The sequence below is a fragment of the Schistocerca serialis genome, chromosome 5 (genome assembly GCF_023864345.2).
Source record: "Schistocerca serialis cubense isolate TAMUIC-IGC-003099 chromosome 5, iqSchSeri2.2, whole genome shotgun sequence".
Taxonomy (NCBI): Eukaryota; Metazoa; Arthropoda; class Insecta; order Orthoptera; family Acrididae; genus Schistocerca; species Schistocerca serialis.
The window spans coordinates 365,614,664-365,639,094 of NC_064642.1; the positions used below are offsets into that span (position 1 = coordinate 365,614,664).

The 24,431-nt window shown below is 43.8% G+C and overlaps 1 protein-coding gene across 1 annotated transcript in view; it reads right to left on the reverse strand.

Moving 5' to 3' along the window:
• Positions 1–4,920: 4,920 nt before the first annotated feature.
• LOC126481257 (uncharacterized) overlaps positions 4,921–24,431 on the reverse strand; it is a 40,751-nt gene continuing 21,240 nt past the window's right edge. The window contains exons 3-4 of the mRNA XM_050104877.1: positions 11,390–11,632; positions 4,921–5,405 (exon numbers count right to left, since the gene is read on the reverse strand). Coding sequence (XP_049960834.1) covers positions 5,245–5,405; positions 11,390–11,632 — 404 coding nt within the window. The 3' untranslated portion in view covers positions 4,921–5,244. The remainder of the gene's footprint in view (positions 5,406–11,389; positions 11,633–24,431) is intronic.

Sequence of the window (24,431 nt, forward strand, 5' to 3'; positions counted from 1 at the left end):
AAGGGTGACGAAAATTTAATAGTCATGGGTGACTGGAATTCGAGAGTAGGAAAAGGGAGAGAAGGAAACGTAGTGGGTGAATATGGTTTGGGGGAGAGAAGTGAAAGAGGAAGCCGCCTGGTAGAATTTTGCACAGAGCATAACTTAATCATAGCTAACACTTGGTTTAAGAATCATGAAAGAGGGTTGTATACATTGAAGAACCCTGGAGATACTAAAAGGTATCAGATAGATTATATAATGGTAAGACAGAGATTTAGGAACCAGGTTTTAAATTGTGAGACATTTCCAGGGGCAGATGTGGACACTGACCACAATCTATTGGTTATGACCTGTAGATTAAAACTGAAGAAACTGCAAAAAGGTGGGAACTTAAGGAGATGGGACCTGGATAAACTGAAAGAACCAGAGGTTGTACAGAGTTTCAGGGAGAGCATAAGGGAACAATTGACAGGAATGGGGGAAAGAAATACAGTAGAAGAAGAATGGGTAGCTTTGAGGGATGAAGTAGTGAAGGCAGCAGGGGATCAAGTAGGTAAAAAGACGAGGGCTAGTAGAAATCCTTGGGTAACAGAAGAAATATTGAATTTAATTGATGAAAGGAGAAAATATAAAAATGCAGTAAATGAAGCAGGCAAAAAGAAATACAAACGTCTCAAAAATGAGATTGACAGGAAGTGCAAAATGGCTAAGCAGGGATGGCTAGAGGACAAATGTAAGGATGTAGAGGCTTATCTCACTAGGGGTAAGATAGATAATGCCTACAGGAAAATTAAAGAGACCTTTGGAGATAAGAGAACCACTTGTATGAACATCAAGAGCTCAGGTGGAAACCCAGTTCTAAGCAAAGAAGGGAAAGCAGAAAGGTGGAAGGAGTATATAGAGGGTCTATACAAGGGCGATGTACTTGAGGACAATATTATGGAAATGGAAGAGGATGTAGATGAAGATGAAATGGGAGATACGATACTGCGTGAAGAGTTTGACAGAGCACTGAAAGACCCGAGTCGAAACAAGGCCCCCGGAGTAGACAACATTCCATTGGAACTACTGACGGCCTTGGGAGAGCCAGTCCTGACAAAACTCTACCATCTGGTGAGCAAGATGTATGAAACAGGCGAAATACCCTCAGACTTCAAGAAGAATATAGTAATTGCAATCCCAAAGAAAGCAGGTGTTGACAGATGTGAAAATTACCGTACAGTCAGTTTAATAAGCCACAGCTCCGAAATACTAACACGAATTCTTTACAGACGAATGGAAAAACTAGTAGAAGCCGACCTCGGGGAAGATCAGTTTGGATTCCGTAGAAATACTGGAACACGTGAGGCAATACTGACCCTACGACTTATCTTAGATGAAAGATTAAGGAAAGGCAAACCTACGTTTCTAGCATTTGTAGACTTAGAGAAAGCTTTTGACAATGTTGACTGGAATATACTGTTTCAAATTCTGAAGGTGGCAGAGGTAAAATACAGGGAGCGAAAGGCTATTTACGATTTGTACAGAAACCAGATGGCAGTTATAAGAGTCGAGGGACATGAAAGGGAAGCAGTGGTTGGGAAGGGAGTAAGACATGGTTGTAGCCTCTCCCTGATGTTATTCAATCTGTATATTGAGCAAGCAGTAAAGGAAACAAAAGAAAAATTCGGAGTAGGTATTAAAATCCACGGAGAAGAAATATAAACTTTGAGGTTCGCCGATGACGTTGTAATTCTGTCAGAGACAGCAAAGGACTTGGAAGAGCAGTTGAACGGAATGGATAGCGTCTTGAAAGGAGGATATAAGATGAACATCAGCAAAAGCAAAACGAGGATAATGGAATGTAGTCGAATTAAGTCGGGTGATGCTGAGGGAATTAGATTAGGAAATGAGACACTTAAAGTAGTAAAGGAGTTTTGCTATTTGGGGAGCAATATAACTGATGATGGTCGAAGGAGCGAGGATATGAAATGAAGACTGGCAATGGCAAGGAAAGCGTTTCTGAAGAAGAGAAATTTGTTAACATCGAGTATAGAATTAAGTATCAGGAAGTCATTTCTGAAAGTATTTGTATGGAGTGTAGCCATGTATGGAAGTGAAACATGGACGATAAATAGTTTGGACAAGAAGAGAATAGAAGCTTTCGAAATGTGGTACTACAGAAGAATGCTGAAGATTAGATAGGTAGATCACATAACTAATGAGGAAGTATTGAATAGGATTGGGGAGAAGAGAAGTTTGTGGCACAACTTGACCAGAAGAAGGGATCGGTTGGTAGGACATGTTCTGAGGCATCAAGGGATCACCAATTTAGTATTGGAGGCAGCGTGGAGGGTAAAAATCGTAGAGGGAGACCAAGAGATGAATACACTAAGCAGATTCAGAAGGATGTAGGTTGCAGTAAGTACTGGGATATGAAGAAGCTTGCACAGGATAGAGTAGCATGGAGAGCTGCATCAAACCAGTCTCAGGACTGAAGACCACAACAACAACAACAACATCGCTGTCCTGAAGCAAAACGATTTTCTGGAGACGTAAGGTGTCGCTACACTCTATGACATGTGTAGAACATATTTTCTATGTATCACAATGGCAAATCTTTTAAAATCAAATAAACTTTTTGACAAAATATTTGAACAAAAAATTGTTCTGAAAACCAATTTAAATGCATCAAAAAGTATATTTGCTTTATACATCCAAATGCCAAAAAATTGGAGCAAGAAAAGTTTGTCCATCCCAAACTTACCTGTGTATTATCCATAAGCCATTTTATTACAAAAGGCGAATAAATGTTTTGTTCATGTAAATGAATATTTTAATAAATGTGTCTTTTTTATTCGCAAGTAATGAATACTGTAATAATAAATGAAAAGTAAACTGATGCTTTTCATTTATTATAATGTTGTTCTACCAGAAACTGACAGAAGATTTTGTTAACATAATACTCTAATAATTATTGTCTGTAGTATTATTTGAATAAGTTTTTCTCAGATCTGGCCCATAGCATGTGCAATGTGGATAAATCACCTATGGTGACTGATGGTTATATTTTCTACCATTTTTTTCCTTTCAGATCTATTTATTTGCTCAGCAATGATTACCCCTAGCTTTCCAGGTCATCCTTCGCATTATTGTACTTAATTCTATTGTCAATAAGTTGGAGTACTTTGTGAATTATTAGAGGGTTTTTCATACCTGCAGTAATACTACCTCCCTGAACTAATTATACAGTAATAACTGCACCCAGTGGCACACAAAAGAGCACTTCAGTGACACAAAGAATAGTATAAAACTTCTTTATTGTGTTCCTCAGATCTTGAATCAAATTTCAAGTCCCCTATGCAACTTTTTTGCTTTTTGATTTTGACACTATTATGCAAATTTTTAAATTGCCATTTACTGCTTTTGTATATGCTCCTTTTTTTATTCTTTTGGATTTCAGCATTGCACTTTTCACTAACAAGTTATGAGATGAATCTGTACTCAAACCTAGATACATTCTGCTATTAAATTTGACTCCTACACATTTTTCAAACGATAATGTAGTCCACATGATATGTTCCTGCAGACTTTTTTTTTTTAAATACACAATCTTGTCTTGTGATTTTGAACGTAAGTCTTCCTTACTAACAGCTGAAACCTTCTGCAGAACTCTTATATCCTCCCTTATTTCCCTGAGCTCATATAGAAAACTAACATACCTATTATAATTTATCAAAACCACCAAATTTTAGACTTCCTCCACTGACGTTATTTACTGTTTCTTTGGTTTTTATGCATATTTCCTCTGACAATCAAAAGCTTAAGCTGACTGTTGAAAAAATTTTGAAGGTATTCCAGTTAAAGGAAATGAGGAAGGGTGATGTGATTTTCATAATTCTCATTTAGATTTTATGTGTAAGTCTGAAATTTATTTGCACACAACACATAACATTACTAAAGGAGAAAAAAACATAATACTGTCTTATATTTTTGTTATAAATAAGCTGTGAAACTACAATCAGGCATACAGTAGGTTAAGACATACATAAACATACATTAATTATTACAAGTCTTTCTTAAAAAGTAAAGAGATGATATTGGTAACAAGATATGTTTCTATCATAATTTCACATTAAAGATAACACATTTGTACTTTTACTTGCAGCATAAGCTGCAAAATTATAAATAAGGACGTGTTAGTGCTATAACTAAAGTATACTTATACTACTTCCCACATAAATATGTTATTAAAAGAGCCAAAGATGGCCCCAGGAACATAACAGTTCATTCATGTTAGGTGACTTGTGCTGTCTTGCAGTTTTAAAGCAGTGAGCATGGAAAGGAAAGCAATGTTTATCAACAAAAGATCTGTCACCTAACATAAAACACGCTACATCTAATGGCCCAAAAAACTACTGAGGTTTGAAATGTTACTGCCTGTTACAAATAAGAACAGCATTTTATGTACTTTCCTCAGTAAAAATCAACAGTTTTCTTCCACCCAGAATATTTTATTGAAAGGCAAGAGTTTTATAAACTTATTTTGCTGGACGGTTCATGTTTTTACATTCATAGGTGAGTAAGGCACTGATATATCACTTAGTACTTCAATTTTATTATTATTATTATTTTGCCTAGAAACTATACTGAGTCAGACTGCACTAGGCACCGCTAATGTCAGATTGACTTTTTTATTTTTGACATGTGAGTAATGGATGAGAAAGGCACTTTCAAGTAGACGTTACACATTACATGTCAGAAACGGATCTTAGCAAGTTTTTATTGGATATGTGAGCTCATAATCTTACGATTGTAATTTTAAGAAACTACTCTGTGAGACAACGAAAACTGAGAAACACTATACAGTGAAGCCTAGTTTCTGATAGTAATGTGAGAATCTGAAAATTTTTATTTCAGAAAATAACGATGAAAATAAAATGTTTTAATAAGCAGAAATTCACACTGCTAAGGCATTTATTGCATTCAGTACTTTTGTAGCTACACATCGTGTAAAGTCTCTTCTGGTAACGGCAGGTAGAGACGGGGAAGGGAGGGGGCGATGCCGGCATGAGCAAATGATGGTAGTTGTCTCACGTTCTCAAGGTCATCCGTGTCTGTACAGTACAGGCAACGCGAGCGCTCCTACTGGAGGTTAGCTTCAGTCACATTCGACTCAGTCATGTGTCGATCACAAGGTTATTTTGATCGATCGGCAGCAGTTTCGATGTATCGCCCGCGCGCGGCAGCACTGGCGCGGCGTGCTGGCGCCACTGCGGCTCCTCAGAAGAGCGGCACCTCGCAGACGCCGTAGAGGCGGCGCGTCTTGCACGACAGCTCGGCCCAGTGCCCGTCGTCGCGCAACGCCCAGCAGTTCTTGTCCGTGGCGTTCCTCCAGTGTTGCGGCGCCGGCTTGAAGAAGCGGCGTTCCGACACAGAAGTACCTGCAAGTAGCCACACCATCAGTATAGCTAATGTCTCTCAGCTTTTCGCGGTACTGTCTACTACACAGCTGACCACTAAAATTGCAACACTGAGAAGGTGGCATGCAGCAAATATCAAACTGGCATAAAATTGTACACTGATGAGCCAAAACATTATGAGCACCTGTTTAATAGTTTGTTTGTCCATATTTGGAACGAAATACACTGGTTCTGCATATCGGGGACCCAACGGTTTGTTGGTAGGTTTGTGTAGGTGTGTGGCATTAGACGTCTATGACCGATCATGTCCTTCGCTTAGATAACGGGCCGCTGATTTGTGTACTATCGATAGTGACCCAAGAAGAGTTCCATAGATTTTACATCAGGCGAATTTGGTCGCCGGGACATCAACGTGAATTCGCTATAATGCTCCTCAAACCACTGACTCCGAGACAGGGACAGTTATATGGCTGGAAGATGACATCGTCTTCAGGGAAGACAACAAGCATGAAGGGATGCAGATGGTTCGCAGCTGTCAGCTTGTCGTCGATTACTACCACGCAAGTGCATCAAGTCTCCCATTGTGTAACACTGCTCCCACCAGCCTGCGTCCATGGCGCGCTGCACGTTTCGAGCCGCCGTTCACCTCGTTGACGGCGTTTGTGAAGACAACCATCTGCCTAGTGCAGCAAAAGTGTGATTCACCAGAAGAGACGACAAGTTTTCTTTCATCGACGGTCGAATCACGATGTTCTCTGCCCAATGCAATCGTAGCTGACGATGTTGTTGGGTCAACATGTGAACACATAGGGGTGGTCTGCTGCAGAGCTCATTGTTCAACAATGTACGAGGTGCATTCAAGTTCTAAGGCCTCCGATTTTTTTTCTAATTAACTACTCACCCGAAATCGATGAAACTGGCGTTACTTCTCGATGTAATCACCCTGCAGACGTACACATTTTTCACAACACTGACGCCATGATTCCATGGCAGCGGAGAAGGTTCTTTAGGAGTCTGATTTGACCACTGGAAAATCGCTGAGGCAATAGCAGCACGGCTGGTGAATGTGCGGCCACAGAGAGTGTCGTTCATTGTTGGAAAAAGCCAAAAGTCACTAGGAGCCAGGTCAGGTAAGTAGGGAGCATGAGGAATCACTTCAAAGCTGTAATCACGAAGAAACTGTTGCGTAACGTTACTCGATGTGAGGGTGCGTTGCCTTAGTGAAACAGCACACGCGCATGTCATCAGACCAGCTTGTGCAAGCCCGAGGTTGTCTCGGTTTGTTATCACACGATGTTCTGCCTTTATTAAACTGTCGCATCCACGAACGCACTTTCGACACATCCATAACTCCATCACCACATGTCTCCTTCAACTGTCGATGAATTTCAATTGGTTTCACACCACGCAAATTCAGAAAACGAATGATTGCACGCTGTTCAAGTAAGGAAAACGTCGCCATTTTAAGTATTTAAAACAGTTCTCATTCTCGCCGCTGGCGGTAAAATTCCATCTGCCATACGGTGCTGCCATCTCTGGGACATATTGACAATGAACACGGCCTCATTTTAAAACAATGTGCATGTTTCTATCTCTTTCCAGTCCAGAGAAAAAAAATCGGAGGCCTTAGAACCTGAATGCACCTCATATGGAGAACAGTCTGCTCTAAAACAATTGTGTGTGCACCAGCATTATGCTCTTTCAGTAGAGATGCCCCAGATCACCGTCTGTCCTATTTTACAGTGCAGACAAGCCTCCAAAGTCCACGTTTTGTGAAGAGCCGTGGACGTCCAAGCATTTAGCGACTAGTGGTAGTTTCAGTGTCCTTCTACCTCTTTCCATAGATGCTCACGACTTAGCACTTGAACATTCAAACAGTTCGCCGTTTTCGAGATAGTCGTTCACAGGCTCTGCATAAGAACAATCTGCCCTTTGTCAAAGTCGCTTATCTCAATGGATTTCCCCGTTTGCAGCCCATATCTTCGCTAGAATGACCCCGTCCATGTCTGCTACACTTGCATACTTTTGTTACAGCGGCACGCGTCCGCAACGCCACCAGGGTCATCCAACGTCGCAGTGGGCAGTGGTCGTAATGTTTGGCTTATCAGTGCATTACATGCCTGGATACGCAAATAACTTACATTTCTTCGCAACCACACAAAGTATTTACAGGGGTTGGACAAAAATATGAGAACACCGGGAGGAATGTGTGCTTGGGCATAAATGCAGCCTCTCGCCGAGCCTGCTGGTTGCGCTGTTGTATTTGACCACGAACGTGACTGTGCAATGCCCTTAATAAGTTTGAAGAGTCAGTCGTGGTCAGAACAGTGTTCTGTGTAGTTGTGGTGGATTATGTCGGACGTAAGTGAATTCGAACGTTGGCAAACTATTGGTGTTCGTATGGTGTGAGCTACCGTAACCAAGGTACCCAAAGTGTTTGATATTTCAAGAGGCTGCGTATCGAAGATTTGTACCACATACAGGAAAAGCGGAAAAACATCATCCGCTAAGTCACAACGCGGACTAAAATGTGTGTTGCGTGATGAGGATAGACGGTCATTGAAGAGGATTGTTACGAAAAATAACAGAATGATAGCTGCAAAAGTCACTGTAGAACTGAATGTTGCTTTCGCGAAACTGGTCAGCACCAAAACGACACGAAGGGAGTTCCAGAAGGAGCGAATTGCAATGCAAACTAGAATTCCGAAACCACTCATTAGTAATGCAAATTCCTGTAGCAGGAAAACGAAGTGCCAAAGCCACAAAACCTAGATAATGCAGCAATTGAAGAAAGTCGTTTAGTAAGATGAGTCTTGCTGTACACTGCTTCCAACTACTGGCCGCATTTATATCCCAAGAGTGAAACATGGCGAGGGTTCAGTGATGATTTGGACAATTATATTGTCGTATTCATCGGGATCTATGCACTCCGTCTTCAGGACACAAGTGGCCCATCTGGACCATCCGACCGCCGTGTCATCCTCAGTTGAGGATGCGGATAGGAGGGGCATGTGGTCAGCACACCACTCTCCCGGTCGTTATGATGGCTTTCTTTGACTGAAGCCGCTACTATTCGGTCGAGTAGCTCCTCAACTGTTCAACTGTGTGTGAAATCTTATGGGACTAAGCTTACACACTACTTAACATAAATTATCCTAAGGACAACTCACACAGCCATGCCCGAGGGAGGAATCGAACCTCTGCCGGGACCAGCCGCACTGTCCATGACTGCAGCGCCTTGGACCACTCGGCTAATCCCTCGCGGCAGCTCCTCAATTGGCATCACGAGGCTGAGTGCATCGTGAAAAATGGCAACAGCGAATGGCGGCTGGATGGTCACCCATCCAAGTGCCGGCCACGCCCGACAGCGCTTAACTTCGGTGATTCACTGCGGCAAGGCCGTTGCCTCGGGAGCTATGAGTACTCTCCAATGTCTATCACAGCCAAGTGTTATGTGAGCATTTTCGCTGATCAGGCCTATCTCATGGTACATTTTTTTTTCGCCGATTATGATGCTGTCTTACAAGACGACAGCTTGCATCGTCCAAGACTAGTTTAGCAAGCGCGACGATGAATTGTCGCGTCTCCCCTTGGTTCCACAGTCACCGGATTTGAATGCTTATTGTGTCCCTGTTGTCTGTTTTGGAGAGATGGGTGCATGATCACTACCCACCTCCGTCATCATTACCTAAACTTGCCACTATTTTGCGGAAAGAATGGTATACGTTTCCTTTGCAAGCCATACAGACTTGTACTGATTCATTCCAAGACGACTGGAAGCTGGTCTGAATGCCAACGGTTTTTCTACATTGTATTAGGCATGGTAATTGCTTTTGGCGTTTCCATATTTTTGTCCAGCCACTGTACATTCTGTATACAAGAAAAGATTACATAGCTGGTTTATCATTCCGAGATCACCCTTAGATGTTGGGAAGAAGATGGTGTTATGCCTGATGTAAAAGGGAGAAAGATCTGGCAATGAGCGTCGGAATTCGACAGCGGCAGATCTTGGCCTATCAAGACTCCGGTTTTTCTCACGTTGGTTGGGATCCGACGAATATAGAATCGGTGTGTTCAGTATGATCACACTCATCTCCATGAAGCATATAAAGTGCACCACACCACTATACTCTGTTCATCATTAAATTGTTCACGAACGCAAACTTTTTTTTCGGATATGTCCGAAAGAACAGATACCACTCATATGGATGTATATGCAACGTGAAGGCTTATATGATCATTCAGTGCAGAGCACTTTTCGCCTGAACTTAAGTGGGACTTCGCTTGATGTGAAGAGCAAAAAAGAGGAGAAAGGGTTATGGGACAATACTCTGGTAGTGTGCGGCAAATGGGAATTTGAATTCAGTGGGGTGGTGTGCTTGGGTAGTCCGTTCAGTTGCGTCTAACCACTGTGCCAAGGTGGTGTAGATGGTTAACCCATCTGCCTAGTAAGCAGGAGACCTGGGTTAGAATCTTGGCCATGGTACAAATTATAACTTGTCGCGAATGAAGTCTTTCATTGCTTGAATGCGGCAGAGATCGGTATTTCTTCTTTCTGGACGCGTGTTATTTATTTTCAGAAAAGTCCTAGCATATCTCGATATGGAGGCTTTTCGACTGTTGCCCTGGCAGGCATGCTCTCCATACCTCTCAGCCAGTGAAAACACCTGGTCATAGGTTCCTAAGAGACTGGAATGCCGCCACTTGGCAGTCTGCGCAATTGGTGAACAGGACCTGTGCCTCTCACCCAAGCTCATTTCAACTCGATACCCAGCCAGGTCACAGCCATTGTTGCTGCCAGAGCCAGCAGCTCCGTCTACTGAATTTCGCATCCTGTGTGCCCCCAAACCACTTACAAATTTAATCATGCTTTTTTCCTATTAAACTATATACACACAATAAACACAATATTTTGAAATATATTTCCACCATGTGCATGTTAATTACTCATTTATTGTCAATGAACAGTCAAATGGCAGAAATTTCTTTCGACAATTTCTTTATGACTGTGGTCCCCTGCAAAGGAAAGATAATTAATAAACAAAGTTTCGTTATTTGCTACCCTTCCCTGTGTTGCAATTTTAATGTCAAACTTAATTACATTGCACCGGTGTTCCAAAACATATGCTATGAGTTTGACTTTGTACCTGCTGAGGACTGAACAATTTTTTTTATAAAAAATACAGAGTAAATATAAACTGAATCAGTCATTTCTAAGAGGTCTTATCTCACAGTTTTTGGTAAAAGTATTTTATTGTAGGGATGGGTGACTTGTGTTGTGCTAAAGAGGTCTGTCTCTGGTAGCTTTTGTTGATGCAGGATGCCAATAATATTTTTAATTATTTCTGAACTGCTCCTTCACCTGGAGAACGGGCAATTCAGCAGGGAATAATGATTGTAAACTGTCCTAAAAGAACAAATGTTCAGTTTACATGGTGTATATGGAAGAAATTTTTGATTTTCACAGATGGTGACCAAATTTCTAGAAGAAACGCGGACCTCCGTGGAAGCTAAAGAAAGAGAAGCCCAATCAAAAGTATCCTTTCAGTCTTGTTTGTTATTCAGAATTCAGGTACAACTCTGTTGATGCAAACATGATGATGCGTTAATGCACATCGTTAAACCAAATTTTGCAGAACACTGAATTGGGACCACTCTACAAAACTGGTGCGCAAAATTAATTTTTAAAAACATTTGATTTGTACGGCGACTCAAACTGATGTTTGATGTTGACAATGAGTGTAGCATAGAATGAGGCGATGGGGAGTATTTGTTTGGCCTGACTTCATTTACAAAACAAAACTGTAAATGTCCACCGAAACACAAGAGACTCCTAGGAGAGACATCCTGTGTTTCTCTGACATGTAAACTACCCAGTAAGTACAGCCACATAAAAGGTCTGCGTGATCATGTTGGCCAGTTCAAATGCTAAATTCTGGATTACTTAGCAATGCCTAGCGTATTTTCTTTTTTTTAAATTTAAGCTGCGCGAAAGACACACGTACCATCACTGTGCGTGGGGTCTCCCTCGCGGCCGTAGACGTCACGCAAGCCGATCCAGGCGTACTGCGCGCCTGCCTGACGCAGCAGCGACGCGGCGTATTCGTTGAGCGCCGGCGACGTCAGCGCCGCCAGGCGGCCGCCCTGCAACTCGCACAGCCGGTCGGCGCCCGCGTAGTCGGCCTGCTGTGACACCACCTTCATGCAGGAGCCGGAGTTGGGCTCGTGGGAGAAGCCGTCACCGCGCACTGCAACAAAACGTCGACACCTCTTACGCTCTGCCTGGACAAGGAGACGATTATAAAGTACGAGAGGTGATCATGAAGTTATTATTATCACTTCAAAAAAGATAAATTACATAATTAATTTTTAGTTTGCATGCCGGTCCATGTCTGCCGTCCTGAAAAATAACGAACGAATACCCGTACCGTAGCATGGCACTAGACGAGTCAAAACAAAACAATGCAGTCGATTGATAAAGGGAAGTCATGACATATGAACGTTGCCTATCCTACAGTCTGACAAGGGAACGCCCCATCGCACCCTATCAGATTTAGTGGCGTGATGGCCCATTGGATAACCCGTTAAAAACTGAGCTCAGATCATGAAAACAGGAAGAAGATGTACTGAACTGTGAAAAAAGAAGCAAAATAGAAATAGTGAACTATCCAAGGTCAATACATGCAACTTCGAGCAAACTGAAGACACCCAGCGTCGTTGTTCTGTGGATACGGTGTTGGACTGCTAAGTGTATGAGATCTGTGTTCAAAACTCCCTTGTGGCCCCATTTTTTTCCACAAACTTATGAACTGTCCGTCCGGTCATTGATGCGTGTGTTCTCTTTCTATAGTCTTTATAACAGGAAGGAACAGGAGCTAGGAGAGAATAACAGAGAGGATAAAGAAGATGAGGCCAGCCTTCTGCATGACGAGAGAGATATACAATAAAAAGAATATATCCACAGAGGCAAAGATAAGCCACTACAAGGCAACGGTGAGGAATGCAATATTGTATGCTGCTGAGACGATGACACTAGGAAGAAATGGGGCAGAACAACTAGAGAAAGAACAGAGAAAAATATTAGGTCCCAAAAGAGGTGGAGAGAGGTGGATGCGAAGACCTGGGGAAGAATTGTACCAGAACATGAGAACAATATCCGGGGAAGTCAGACTCAAAAGGTCAAGGTTTTCTGGACATGTAGTTAGGATGAGTATGGACAGAATGACGAAGAGAGTGTAGGAAACAACACGGAGGAGAAGGGGAAAGACAAGAATCAAGTGGTTGTTGAACTTCGGAAGGACTGGTTGGAATTGGGGATCAAGGTCGAAGGAAAGCTACATTGGTGGAACAAATATACACCAACAAATGTGCCGGAGATCAATGGCAGAGAAGAATACAGGAAAAGATTAGACCAGTGGAGCAGACAGGAGAAACGGAAACTGAAAATCTCGGAAGAAGAGCGGGAGAGAAGAAGAGAAAGAATGAAGAGGCTCTGGGAGAAGAATAGGAAAATGCAGTCCACGAAGGGGCTACCCGTGGTCCTACAGAGGCCGTAACGCAAGAAGAAGAAGAAGTTACAGAATATTAGTCATGTGGTAAGAATATATTACCGTCGTAAGTAAATGTGACGAATAGCGAGAGCAGGCGAAATGCCGTGTAGACCTGTCGCAGAAATGAAATCATCAGATAAACGGGTGAGAATTATTTTTCAACAAAGGAACTCAAGAGTCAAAACTTGAAAAACGTTAAAAACATATGTTTTGATAGAGCACAAGGAAAACTGTATGATTATGAAGCTTGCGTTCATTTGTTGCAGCTTATGTGACGAACTATTATGTTTTCATCATTTCTTTGTAACTGATCACATTCAGTTTCATAGGAACACCTAAATCTGGCAAGGAGGCATATCTCATTCATTCACCAGGCGTACAAGTTAGATGCGTCGATAAGAGATTCCTATCATATGACACACCTACTGTCTCCAATGTCTTATATGCCACACCAGACGTGTTTTCCGGTGGAGGATTCGGTTGACATGTCGCCTTGTCATTAAACGTTTGGGGTTCCATTTCGAGAGTCACTTCCTTTCGGCTGCTAATAGAGTAGTTGTGCGAAACCAATTTACATTACAGGTCCCTTCCGCTGCTGCAAACGGACGTACAACCACGACACAAACATACAAATTTGAATACAGCGAACAGACTCGTCAGTGACGAACGGGCTGTTCATAATTTGTGGAAGGAAAGGCAAGAGAGGTTTTGAACACTGATCTTGTGCGTCGCAGTCCAATACCGTAACCATAAAACCACAACGTCATGGCGCGTCTACTTAGCTTGATGTTGCACATATAGACTTTGGTCTGTTCACTGTTTCTGTTTTGTTTCTTTTTGCACAGTTAAACACACCTTCTTCCTGTTTTCCTCCTTGATCTGCGTTCGGATTTTCACGGGCTTGTCCAGTGGGCTATCTTACCACTAAATCCTGGGGCGGGGGGGGGGGGGGGGGGATGATGAGGGGTTGCCTTGTTAGCAACGACAGTACCGGTGCATGTATCCCACTGTCAGAGGTGTCAGAACGGTTTTCGAGCAATTCGCTGATTCATTCGTTTCTGTTACAGGGTCCCTTACCTCAAACTGACCTTACCTCAAACTGATACCTTTATCCTTCTAAAATGTTTATAATATCATCATATAACACTCTGTATATATAAACATTCATGTACAGCAGCCGGTGCCTGTAACTTTGTCTGTAGCGTCGGTGGATGGCGTTTCCAGATATGGGTTCGCATGTAAAACTTGCTCAACTAAGTCCTCTCTACAACCTCTAGAAGTGTGTAACATGAACTGTGAAACACCCTGTATATTACTAAGAGATTATCCTGGAACCCAGACCGAGTGAGGTGGCGCGGTGGTTAGCACACTGGACTCGCATTCGGGAGGACGACGGTTCAAACCCGCGTTCAGTTTTCCGTCATTTCCCTAAATCGCTTCAGGCAAATACCGGGATGGTTCCTTTGAAAGGGCACGGCCGATTTCCTTCCCCATCCTTCCCTAATCCGAACGCTCCGTCTTTAATGATCTCGTTGTCGAAGGAACGTTAAACATTAATCTCCTCCTGGAACACAGAAGCAAAGAAAGTTGCAGGTTGCCTATCCATCGGCTCCCAGGGGCAACAAAAATTTGCTATTCAACATATCGCGGTAATTATTAACGGATTTAAAAATTTAAATATTGTAATATTCTCATCAAGAGATATAAATTTACGTTAAAACTTTAACACAACAACACGAGTATTGTTTTGTCGCAGCATAACTGTCTGCAAGCAAATACCCGGACTTAATTCATCCAGTATTTGAGAATGAGGGACTTTGCGACTTCCAACAAACTTTCACATAATTTCAAACACCCCACAAAATGATGAGAGGAAAAAGTTTATCACTTACTACATTTACACTGCTCTTGCAATAAACTTTAGCATTACACGTGACGTTTTAATTTGTTACTTCTTTAGTAACGACTTTATTCGCAACAGCCGGCCGCTGTGGCCGAGCGGTTCTAGAAGAATCAGTCCGGAACCGCGCTGCTGCTACGGTCGCAGGTTCGAATCCTACCTCGGGCATGGATGTGTGTCATGCCCTTAGGTTACTCAGATTTAAGTAGTTCTAGGTCTAGGGGACTGATGGATGACCTCAGATGTTAAGTCCTATAGCGCTTAGAGCCATTTGAACCATATCCGCAACACAGTCTGCAGACGTTTTCCACATATACCCTTGAAGCGCCTACAAAATTAGATCATTGAACGACTCAAGGTTCAGGAGATATGACTTCATAAACATGTAGATGTGTGAAAACTAGCTTAAAATTATTCAAACCGCATTCATGCAGGGTTTCATAATGAGATCGCTTAGCGACTTCCAGCACATTTTTAGCATCATTTCAAATCTTTTACAAAAGTTTCTCTCGTGTACATGCTTAGCGTCTTATATTTAACACATTAACTCATCTGTAAAGTAATGAGACGTTTGAAAACGTTTTATGCACGGGACTTGGATTGTTTAAGAGAACTGAGTGTTTACTGGTATATCTCGTTATACGGAACCACGATGGCGTGTCTGCAGTGGGCGGAAGTTTCACAGAAATGCGCCGCGATGAGATCGGAGAAAACGAACCGCAGACGCGGATGCTGGCGTAAAATCGCCGCATTGGCGCCTAGTTGTAGGCCGGCGGGCTTTCCCTCTGCAGCAGCTGCTGCTGCCGGAGACGCCGACTACCACTCTCGCCGCGGAAGCAGCCGTCGTCTCCAGCGCTGCGCAGAGCGGGTAGTTCCACGCTAGCGTTATTTCAGGCAGAAACCAAGTATGCGAGCAGAGCTATATAATGCATTGTCGTGATAATGCAATAATCATCGGTTCTAGACTCTTCCTCTACTCTACGCAGTACACAGTGCTGTAAAAGTGTCCATATCCTTCCGCAGTTAATGTTTTCTTAACAGCATTGAGGGGTCACATACTAACTGTGAAAAACACTTGCACACGGTTACACCACATCCTCCGTACTTCAATGTTGGCACTACGCATAAGGGCGCCTAATGTTTTCCAGGAATCTTAACCGTACAATAGGATTGCTACAGGCTATAGCGTGATCCATAACTCCAGGTCACTCGTTTCCAGTCGTCCACTGTCCAGCGGCGTTTCTCTTTACACCACCTCAAACGTCGTTTAGCACTGCCTACAGGAATGTGTGAATTATGAGCAGCTGCTCGACAACTGTACCCCATTCGTTTTTAACTACGCGCTGTCACTGGGCCATCAGAACTAAATGGTTCAATTGGCTCTAAGCACTATGGGACTTAACATCTGAGGTCATCAGTCCCCTAGACTTAGAACTACCTAAACCTAACTATCCTAAGGACATCACACATATCCATGGCCGAGGCAGGATTCGAATCTGCGACCGTAGCAGCTGCTTGGTTCCGGACTGAAGCGCCTAGAACCGCTCGACCACAGCGGCCGGCGCCGTCAGGACTGCTGGTGGCTCTTTGGAACTTACTACAAGTCGTTCCTTCCTCTTATTTTATGCGAGCTTCTACAAACACCCTCCACTAACCTCAACCGACAGTCTCTGTCTGGCAGTACATGGGCTCTGCCTGATCGTGGTTTAGCTGTGGTTATACCTTTACGTTTTCACTTCACTGGGCATCTGTAGAAGGGATGAAGTGTACTCAGCTGACATGCAGTGAGTGATCCATGTTCGAAGTCACTGACCGACACATTCTGTTAGTACTTCACTAGTGACAGCATAATTCTCCCCGTCTCATTTCATACTGTTGGGTCCGCCACTCGTGACATCTAGTGGTCAATTCCGCAGTTACGTAGGGTATCCGGGTACTTTTGATCTTGTAGTGTTTTTGTGTGCAGCATACTAGCTGTCAGTTGTGAACTGCACGAGGACGAGGTGAATGAAGGTACGCAGTTTACAGAAATCTTTCAAATTGATGTTGTGATAACAACGCAGTAGAAATGCACGGTTATGTTCTATGCAGATTCCCCTACTATCAGCAGTTTACTGTAGATCGCTGAAGCAACGTATTGTACCTAACGACTGGAAAAAAGCATAGGTCTTTACCGTTTCGATGAAGGGTCGTAGGTCAGATGCAAATAATTATAGGCCTATATCGTTGACGTCAGTCTGTTGTAGAATTCTGGAACATGTTTTACCCACATGTATTATGACGTCTTTTGAGAATGAAAATCTCCTTCATAAAAATCAACACTGATTCCGCAACCTGAGATCCTGTGAAACTCAGCTCTCTCTGTTCCTCCTTGTAGACCTAGGTCTACATCTACATGGATACTCTGCAAATCACATTTAAGTGCCTGGCAGAGGATTCATCGAACCATCTTCACAATTCTCTATTATTCTAATCTTGTATAGCGCGCAGAAAGAATGAACACCTATATCTTTCCGTTCGATCTCTGATTTCCCTTATTTTATCGTGGTGATCGTTTCTACCTGTGTATGTTGGTGTCAACAAAATATTTTCGCATTCGGAGGACAAAGTTGGTGATTGGAATTTCGTGAGAAGATTCCGTCGCAACGAAAAACGTCTTTCTTTTAATGATGTCCAGCCCAAATCCTGTATCATTTCAGTGACACTCTCTCACATATTTCGCGATAATACAAAACGTGCTGCCATTCTTTGAACTTTTCGATGTACTCCGTCAGTCCTATCTGGTAAGGATTCCACCCCGCGCAGCAGTATTCTGAAGGGACGGACAAGCTTAATGTAGGCAGTCTCCTTAGTAGATCTGTTACATTCTCTAAGTGTCCTGCCAATAAAACGCAGTCTTCAGTTAGCCTTCGCCACAAAATTTTCTGTGTTCCTTCCAATTTCATTTATTCGTAATTGTAATTCCTGGGTATTTAGTTGAATTTACGGCCGTAATATTTGACTGATTATCGTGTAACCGAAGATCCACAGAGCTGTAGACAACGGCGCTCAGGCTATGCCGTCTTCCTTAACTTCACGAAGGTGTTTGACACTAACCCGCACTGCCGTTTACGAGCTTACCAGGTTTGCGACTGCATTCAAGGCTTCCTTGCAGATAGAACTCAACAAGTCGCTCTTAACGGATCAAAATCGACAGATATAAAGTTGATTCGGGTGGTACCCCAGGAGAGTGTGATAGCGTCGTTACTGTTTACAATGTACATAAATGATCTAGTAGAATGGATCGGGAGCTCTGTGAAACTGTCCGCAGACGATGCGGTTGTGTATTAGAAGGTAGCAACGCCAAAAGACATTATCGACTTGCAAAATGACCTACAGAGGATTAATGAATGGTGCAAGTACTGGCAGGCGATCCTGCACGTGAATAATTGTCACATATTGCGCATGCATAGGAAACGAAATCCACTACTGTACATTATTAATGACAAACTTCTGGAAGTAGCAGCTACCGTAAAACATCTGGAGTAACTATCCAGAGTGGCAACATAAAGCAAATAGTAGGAAAAGCAGATGCCAGACTGAGATTCATAAGAAGAACCTTAAGGAAATGTAATTCATAAATGAAAGAAGTGGCTTACAAGACCTTGTTAGACCGATTCTTGAGTACTGTTCATCAATATGGGATTTTTACCAGGTTGGACTGATAGAAAAGATAGAGAAGATCCAGCGAAGAGCAGTGCGTTTCGTTGCGGGATCTTTCAGTCAGCGTGAGAGCATCATAGAGATGTTCATCAAATTCTAGTGGCAGATGATACAAGAGAGGCGTTGTGTACCACAGTGAGGTTTTCTACTGAAATGTCGAGGGAATACTTTGCGGGAAGAGTCGGGCAACATATTACTTCCTCCAACGTACATCTCACGAAATAATCGCAAGGAGAAAATTCGAGACATTAGAGCCGATACAGACTCTTACCGCGCCATCGTGAATGGAAAGGGGTAGACGGGATCAGTTAGTGGTACCAGAAGTACCACTTGCGATACGCCCTTAGGTGGCGTGTGGAGTAGAGCTGTTGATAAAATATCACTATATCGGAATTTTCTTCCAAAAAAATAACGATATACAGGGTGTTACAAAAAGGTACGGCCAAACTTTCTGGAGACATTCCTCACACACAAAGAAAGAAAATATGTTATGTGGATATGTGTCCGGAAACGCTTACTTTCGATGTTAGAGCTCATTTTACTACTTCTCTTCAAATCACATTAATCGTGGAATGGAAACACACAGCAACAGAACGTACACCGAGCGAGGTGGCGCAGTGGTTAGACACTGGACTCGCATTCGGGAGGACGACGGTTCAATCCCGCGTCCGGCCATCCTGATTTAGGTTTTCCGTGATTTCCCTAAATCGCTCCAGGCAAATGCCGGGATGGTTCATTTCAAAGGGCACGGCCGACTTCCTTCCCCGTCCTTCCTTAATCCGATGAGACCGATGACCTCGCTGTCTGGTCTCCTTCCCCCAAAAACCACCACCACAACAGAACGTACCAGCGTGACTTCAAACACTTTGTTACAGGAAATGTTCAAAATGTCCTCCGTTAGCGAGGATACATGCATCCACCGTCCGTCGCATGGAATCCCTGATGCGCTGATGTAGCCCCGGAGAATGGCGTATTGTATCACAGCCGTCCACAATACGAGCACGAAGAGTCTCTACGTTTGGTACCGGGGTTGCGTAGTCAAGAGCTTTCAAATGCCCCCATGAATGAAAGTCAAGAGGGTTGAGGTCAGGAGAGCTTGGAGGCAATGGAATTGGTCCGCCTCTATCAATCCATCGGTCACCGAATCTGTTGTTGAGAAGCATACGAACACTTCGACTGAAATGTGCAGGAGCTCCATCGTGCATGAACCACATGTTGTGTCGTACTTGCAAAGGCACATGTTCTAGCAGCACAGGTGGAGTATCCCGTATGAAATCATGACAACGTGCTCCATTGAACGTAGGTGGAAGAACATGGGGCTCAATCAAGACATCACCAACAATGCCTGCCCAAACGTTCACATAAAATCTGTGTTGACGACGTGATTGCTCAATTGCGTCCGGATTCTCGTCAGCCCACACATGTTGATTGTGAAAATTTACAATTTGATCATCAGAATCGAGGAAGTACAGTACATACTGACGATACCAAAATGAGCTCTAACATGGAAATTAAGCGTTTCCAGACACATGTCCACATAACATCTTGTCTTTATTTGTGTGTGAAGAATGTTTCCTGAAAGTTTGGCCGTAGCTTTTTGTAACACACTGTATATCGGCATTAGTTTTTGCCTTGATACGTCGATACCGAAATGACCATATCGAGTGCAGACTTTTATTTTACGTTTTTTTCGCAATTCTCTTTAAATGTGTGAAACTGTCATTTTGAAATTGCAGTAGAACATAATTTAACCTTCACTGTGTGAAGGAGTCTTACTACTTTTTGAGCTGTCATCACACCCAGTCTTACTCTTTGACTGTGTGAAGCAAGTGTAGGTGGTACAAAGAAGAAGTCCGAATGCACTGGGAGGTGGCGATGTGAATGGAATAACAAGATTTCCGATGTAAAGAAATAACACACCAGCTGCATCGAAAAAAAAAAAAAAAAACAGTTGCTGAAAAAGATGCCACAATCTCAACGAAAAGATTGATTTTCGCGGTGGGCGGAGACGTGTGAGGGAATATGCTGACGTCATTTGCGCTCGGCGCTAACAACAGAAACTGGAACGTTTAACTTCTCAGCGGAATTTTGACACTCCAGCTGATAGATCGCTGGCGTTTGCTGAAATGAACAAACAGGGAAGTCGACTTGAAATGTTCCAGACAGATCCGCTATGTGACGAAACCGAACGGCGGACCCATCAGACATGAAGTTACCATTGTTAGCAAAGTGATCAGCGCCAAGTGTGAGCGAGCATCGCTTTCCTTTCAATTCTTGCTCTAAGAGGGATAAGCAGGCAACTACCCTGTTGATGTACAGAATACCTAATAACAAATCAGTACTTAAATGTACAACTCTAAAACTGGTGGTATAGTTACAATGTGCAGCCGATATTTTTATAGTCCAAAACGGCGATGGTTCATATACCGATATATCGATATATTTCTCGATATACCGTGGACCGGCAATGACGTTTGTAAAATATCGATATATCGTGTTCCCAATATTTTTAATAGTATCAACAGTCCAAGTGCGGAATATTAATGTAGCTATTGTGCTATCATAGATCGATACCAGCCCCAACAGCGTCTTGCTGTTGGCAATGGAAATGCACAGATGCCGACAGCAGTCGCGCTGTGGCCTGCGGCTCTGATTACGAGTGCCACCTTCCACCGTGATACGGGATGGCGGGCGGCAGCTGCACGGCCAGTCTCGGTCGCAGTCTTCAGTCTTAGTCAGCCTTCGGCAGTTCGCTCGTGCATTAGTAGCCGAAGGAGGAGCTCACGCTGCACGAGGCTCTTTAGTGCTTTCTGTTCTTTTGTAGAGTTTGTTTGCAATGCTTGAAGAAAGCTAGTAGTTAAGTAAAACTTCTGTTTACATCTATATTTAAATCTACATTTATACTCCGCAAGCCAGCCAACGGTCTGTGGCGGAGGGCGCTTTACGTGCCACTGTCATTACCTCCCTTTCCTGTTCCAGTCGCGTATGGTTCGCGGGAAGAACGACTGCCGGAAAGCCTCCGTGAGCGCTCGAATCTCTCTAATTTTACATTCGTTATCTCCTCTGGAGTTATAGGTAGGGAGAAGTAATATATTCGATACCTCATCCAGAAACGCACCCTCTCGAAACTTGGACAACAAGCTACACCGCGATGCAGAGCGCCTCTCTTGCAGAGTCTGCCACTTGAGTTTGCTAAACATCTCCGTAACGCTATCACGCTTGCCAAATAACCCTGTGACGAAACGCGCCGCTCTTCTTTGGATCTTCTCTATCTCCTCTGTCAACCCGACCTGGTACGGATCCCACACTGATGAGCAATACTCAAGTATAGGTCGAACGAGTGTTTTGTAAGCCACCTCCTTTGTTGATGGACTACATTTTCTAAGGACTCTCCCAATGAATCTCCACCTGGCACCCGCCTTACCAACAATTACTTTTATATGATCATGCCACTTCAAATCGTTCCGCACGCATACTCCCAGATATTTTACAGAAGTAACTGCTACCAGTGTTTGTTCCGCTATCATATAATCATACAATAAAGGATCCTTCTTTCTATGTATTCGCAATACATTACACTTGTCTATGTTAAGGGTCAGTTGCCACTCCCTGCACCAAGTACCTATCTGCTGCAGATCTTCCTGCATTTCGCTGCAGTTTTCTAATGCTGCAACTTCTCTGTATACTAAAGCGACATGTTCACTAACAATTTCTGGTCCTGACAAGTTTCCCTACAACGACAGCTGCTGCACCACCCTACAGCCCAGCTCTCCTTAGCGCTGTGCGAGGTAGTACACAACAGTAGCTGCAGGTGTGCAGCCGCTGGACGGGGAGTTTGTAGCGGATGTGAAAATTGGCGAGTCGGCAGCAGCGGAGCGGGCGTCCGCCTCCGGCGCGGTAATCGCGAATACGGGGTGGAAACCGGGGCGGCGCCGCGTGGAGAAACGGCCGCCGCGGAACGCCGGGCAGCCTCGCGTCGCCTTCCGGAGGAGCAGCGGACGGTCGCCGGTCACGGTCGGGCGGGCAGGCGCCGTGGCGCAACCCGCGGCGCAGCGGCGCGCTCCACTGGACGCGGCTCTGACGCCGTTGGGCAATCTCCTGGTTAACGAACCTTCCAGGGCCCCAGGAGCCGCCGATCTGCCCGCCTCGTACGGCCCCTTCAGCTCATCCGATACGGGTTCTCAGCGGCTTCTTACCATTTCTTCATTCCTTTTTCTTTTGCCTTTCTCCCGCGCCTAGACCGGTTCGGCATAGTTATCGGGGGATTTTCTCGAGGTGCGACATGGTCGCAAATTGAACAATGACCCGAAAATAGAATAAATTTCCTTCACTTAACATCAACGGTCACAAATTTTTATATCATAAGACTACTGGTTCGGTAATGACCATTTTCAGATCTGCAGCAAAATACGGGAAAAACATAAATACAGATTGTCTACGGCTTAAAACAATAAAATAGACCATGATGAAAAGCATTACTAACATACGTGTGGATTTGTACCCTTTAAATACACTACCGGCCAATAAAATTGCTACACCAAGAAGAAATGCAGATGATAAACGGGTATTCATTGGACAAATATGTTATACCAGAACTGACATGTGATTACTTTTTCACGCAATTTGGCTGCATAGATTCTGAGAAATCAGTAGCCAGAACAACCACGTCTGGCCGTAATAACGGCCTTGATACGCCTGGGTATTGAGTGAAACAGAGCTTGGATGGCGTGTACAGGTACAGCTGCCCATGCAGCTTCAACACGATACCACAGTTCATCAAGAGTAGTGACTGCCGTATTAAGACGACACAGTTGCTCGGCCACCATTGACCAGACGTTTTCAACTGGTGAGAGATCTGGAGAATGTGCTGACCAGGGCAGCAGTCGAACATTTTCTGTATACAGATAGGCCCGTACAGGACCTGCAACACGTGGTCGTGCATTATCCTGCTGAAATGTAGAGTTTCGCAGGCATCGAATGAAGGGTAGAGCCACAAGTCGTAACACAACTGAAATGTAACGTCAGATGTTCAAAGTGCCGTCAATGCGAACAAGAGGTGACCGAGACGCGTAACCGATGGCACCCCATACCATCACGGCGGGTGATACGCCAGTATGGCGATGACGAATACACGCTTCCAATGTGCGTTCACCGCGATGTCGCCAAGTACGGATGCGACCATCATGATGCTGTAAACAGCACCTGTATTCATCCGAAAAAATGACGTTTTGCCATTCGTGCAACCAGGTTCGTCCTGTCTGCGATGCAGCGTCAAGAGTAACCGCAGCCAAGGTCTCCGAGCTGACGCTCCATGCTGCTGCAAACGTCGTCGAACTGTTCGTGCAGATGGTTGTTGTCTTGCAAACGTCCCCATCTGTTGACTCAGGGATCGAGACGTGGCTGCACGATCCGTTACAGCCATGCGGATAAGATGCCTGCCATCTCGACTGCTAGTGATACGATGCCATTGGGATCCAGCACGGCGTTCCGTTTTACCCTCCTGAACCCACCGATTCGATATTTTGCTAACTGTTATTGGATCTCGACCAACGCGAGCAGCAATGCCGCAATACGATAAACCGCAATCGCAATAAGCTACAATTCGACCTTTATCAAAGTCGGAAACGTGATGGTACGCATTTCTCCTCCTTAGACCAAGCATCACAACAACGTTTCACCAGGCAACCCCGGTCAACTGCTATTTGTGTATGAGAATTCGGTTGGAAACTTTTCACATGTCAGCACGTTGTATGTGTCGTCAATGGCGCCAACCTTGTGTGAATGCTCTGAAAAGCTAATCATTTGCATATCACAGCATCTTCTTCCTGTCGGTTAAATTTCGCGTCTGTAGCACGTCATCTTCGTGGTGTAGCAATTTTAGTGGCCAATAGTGTA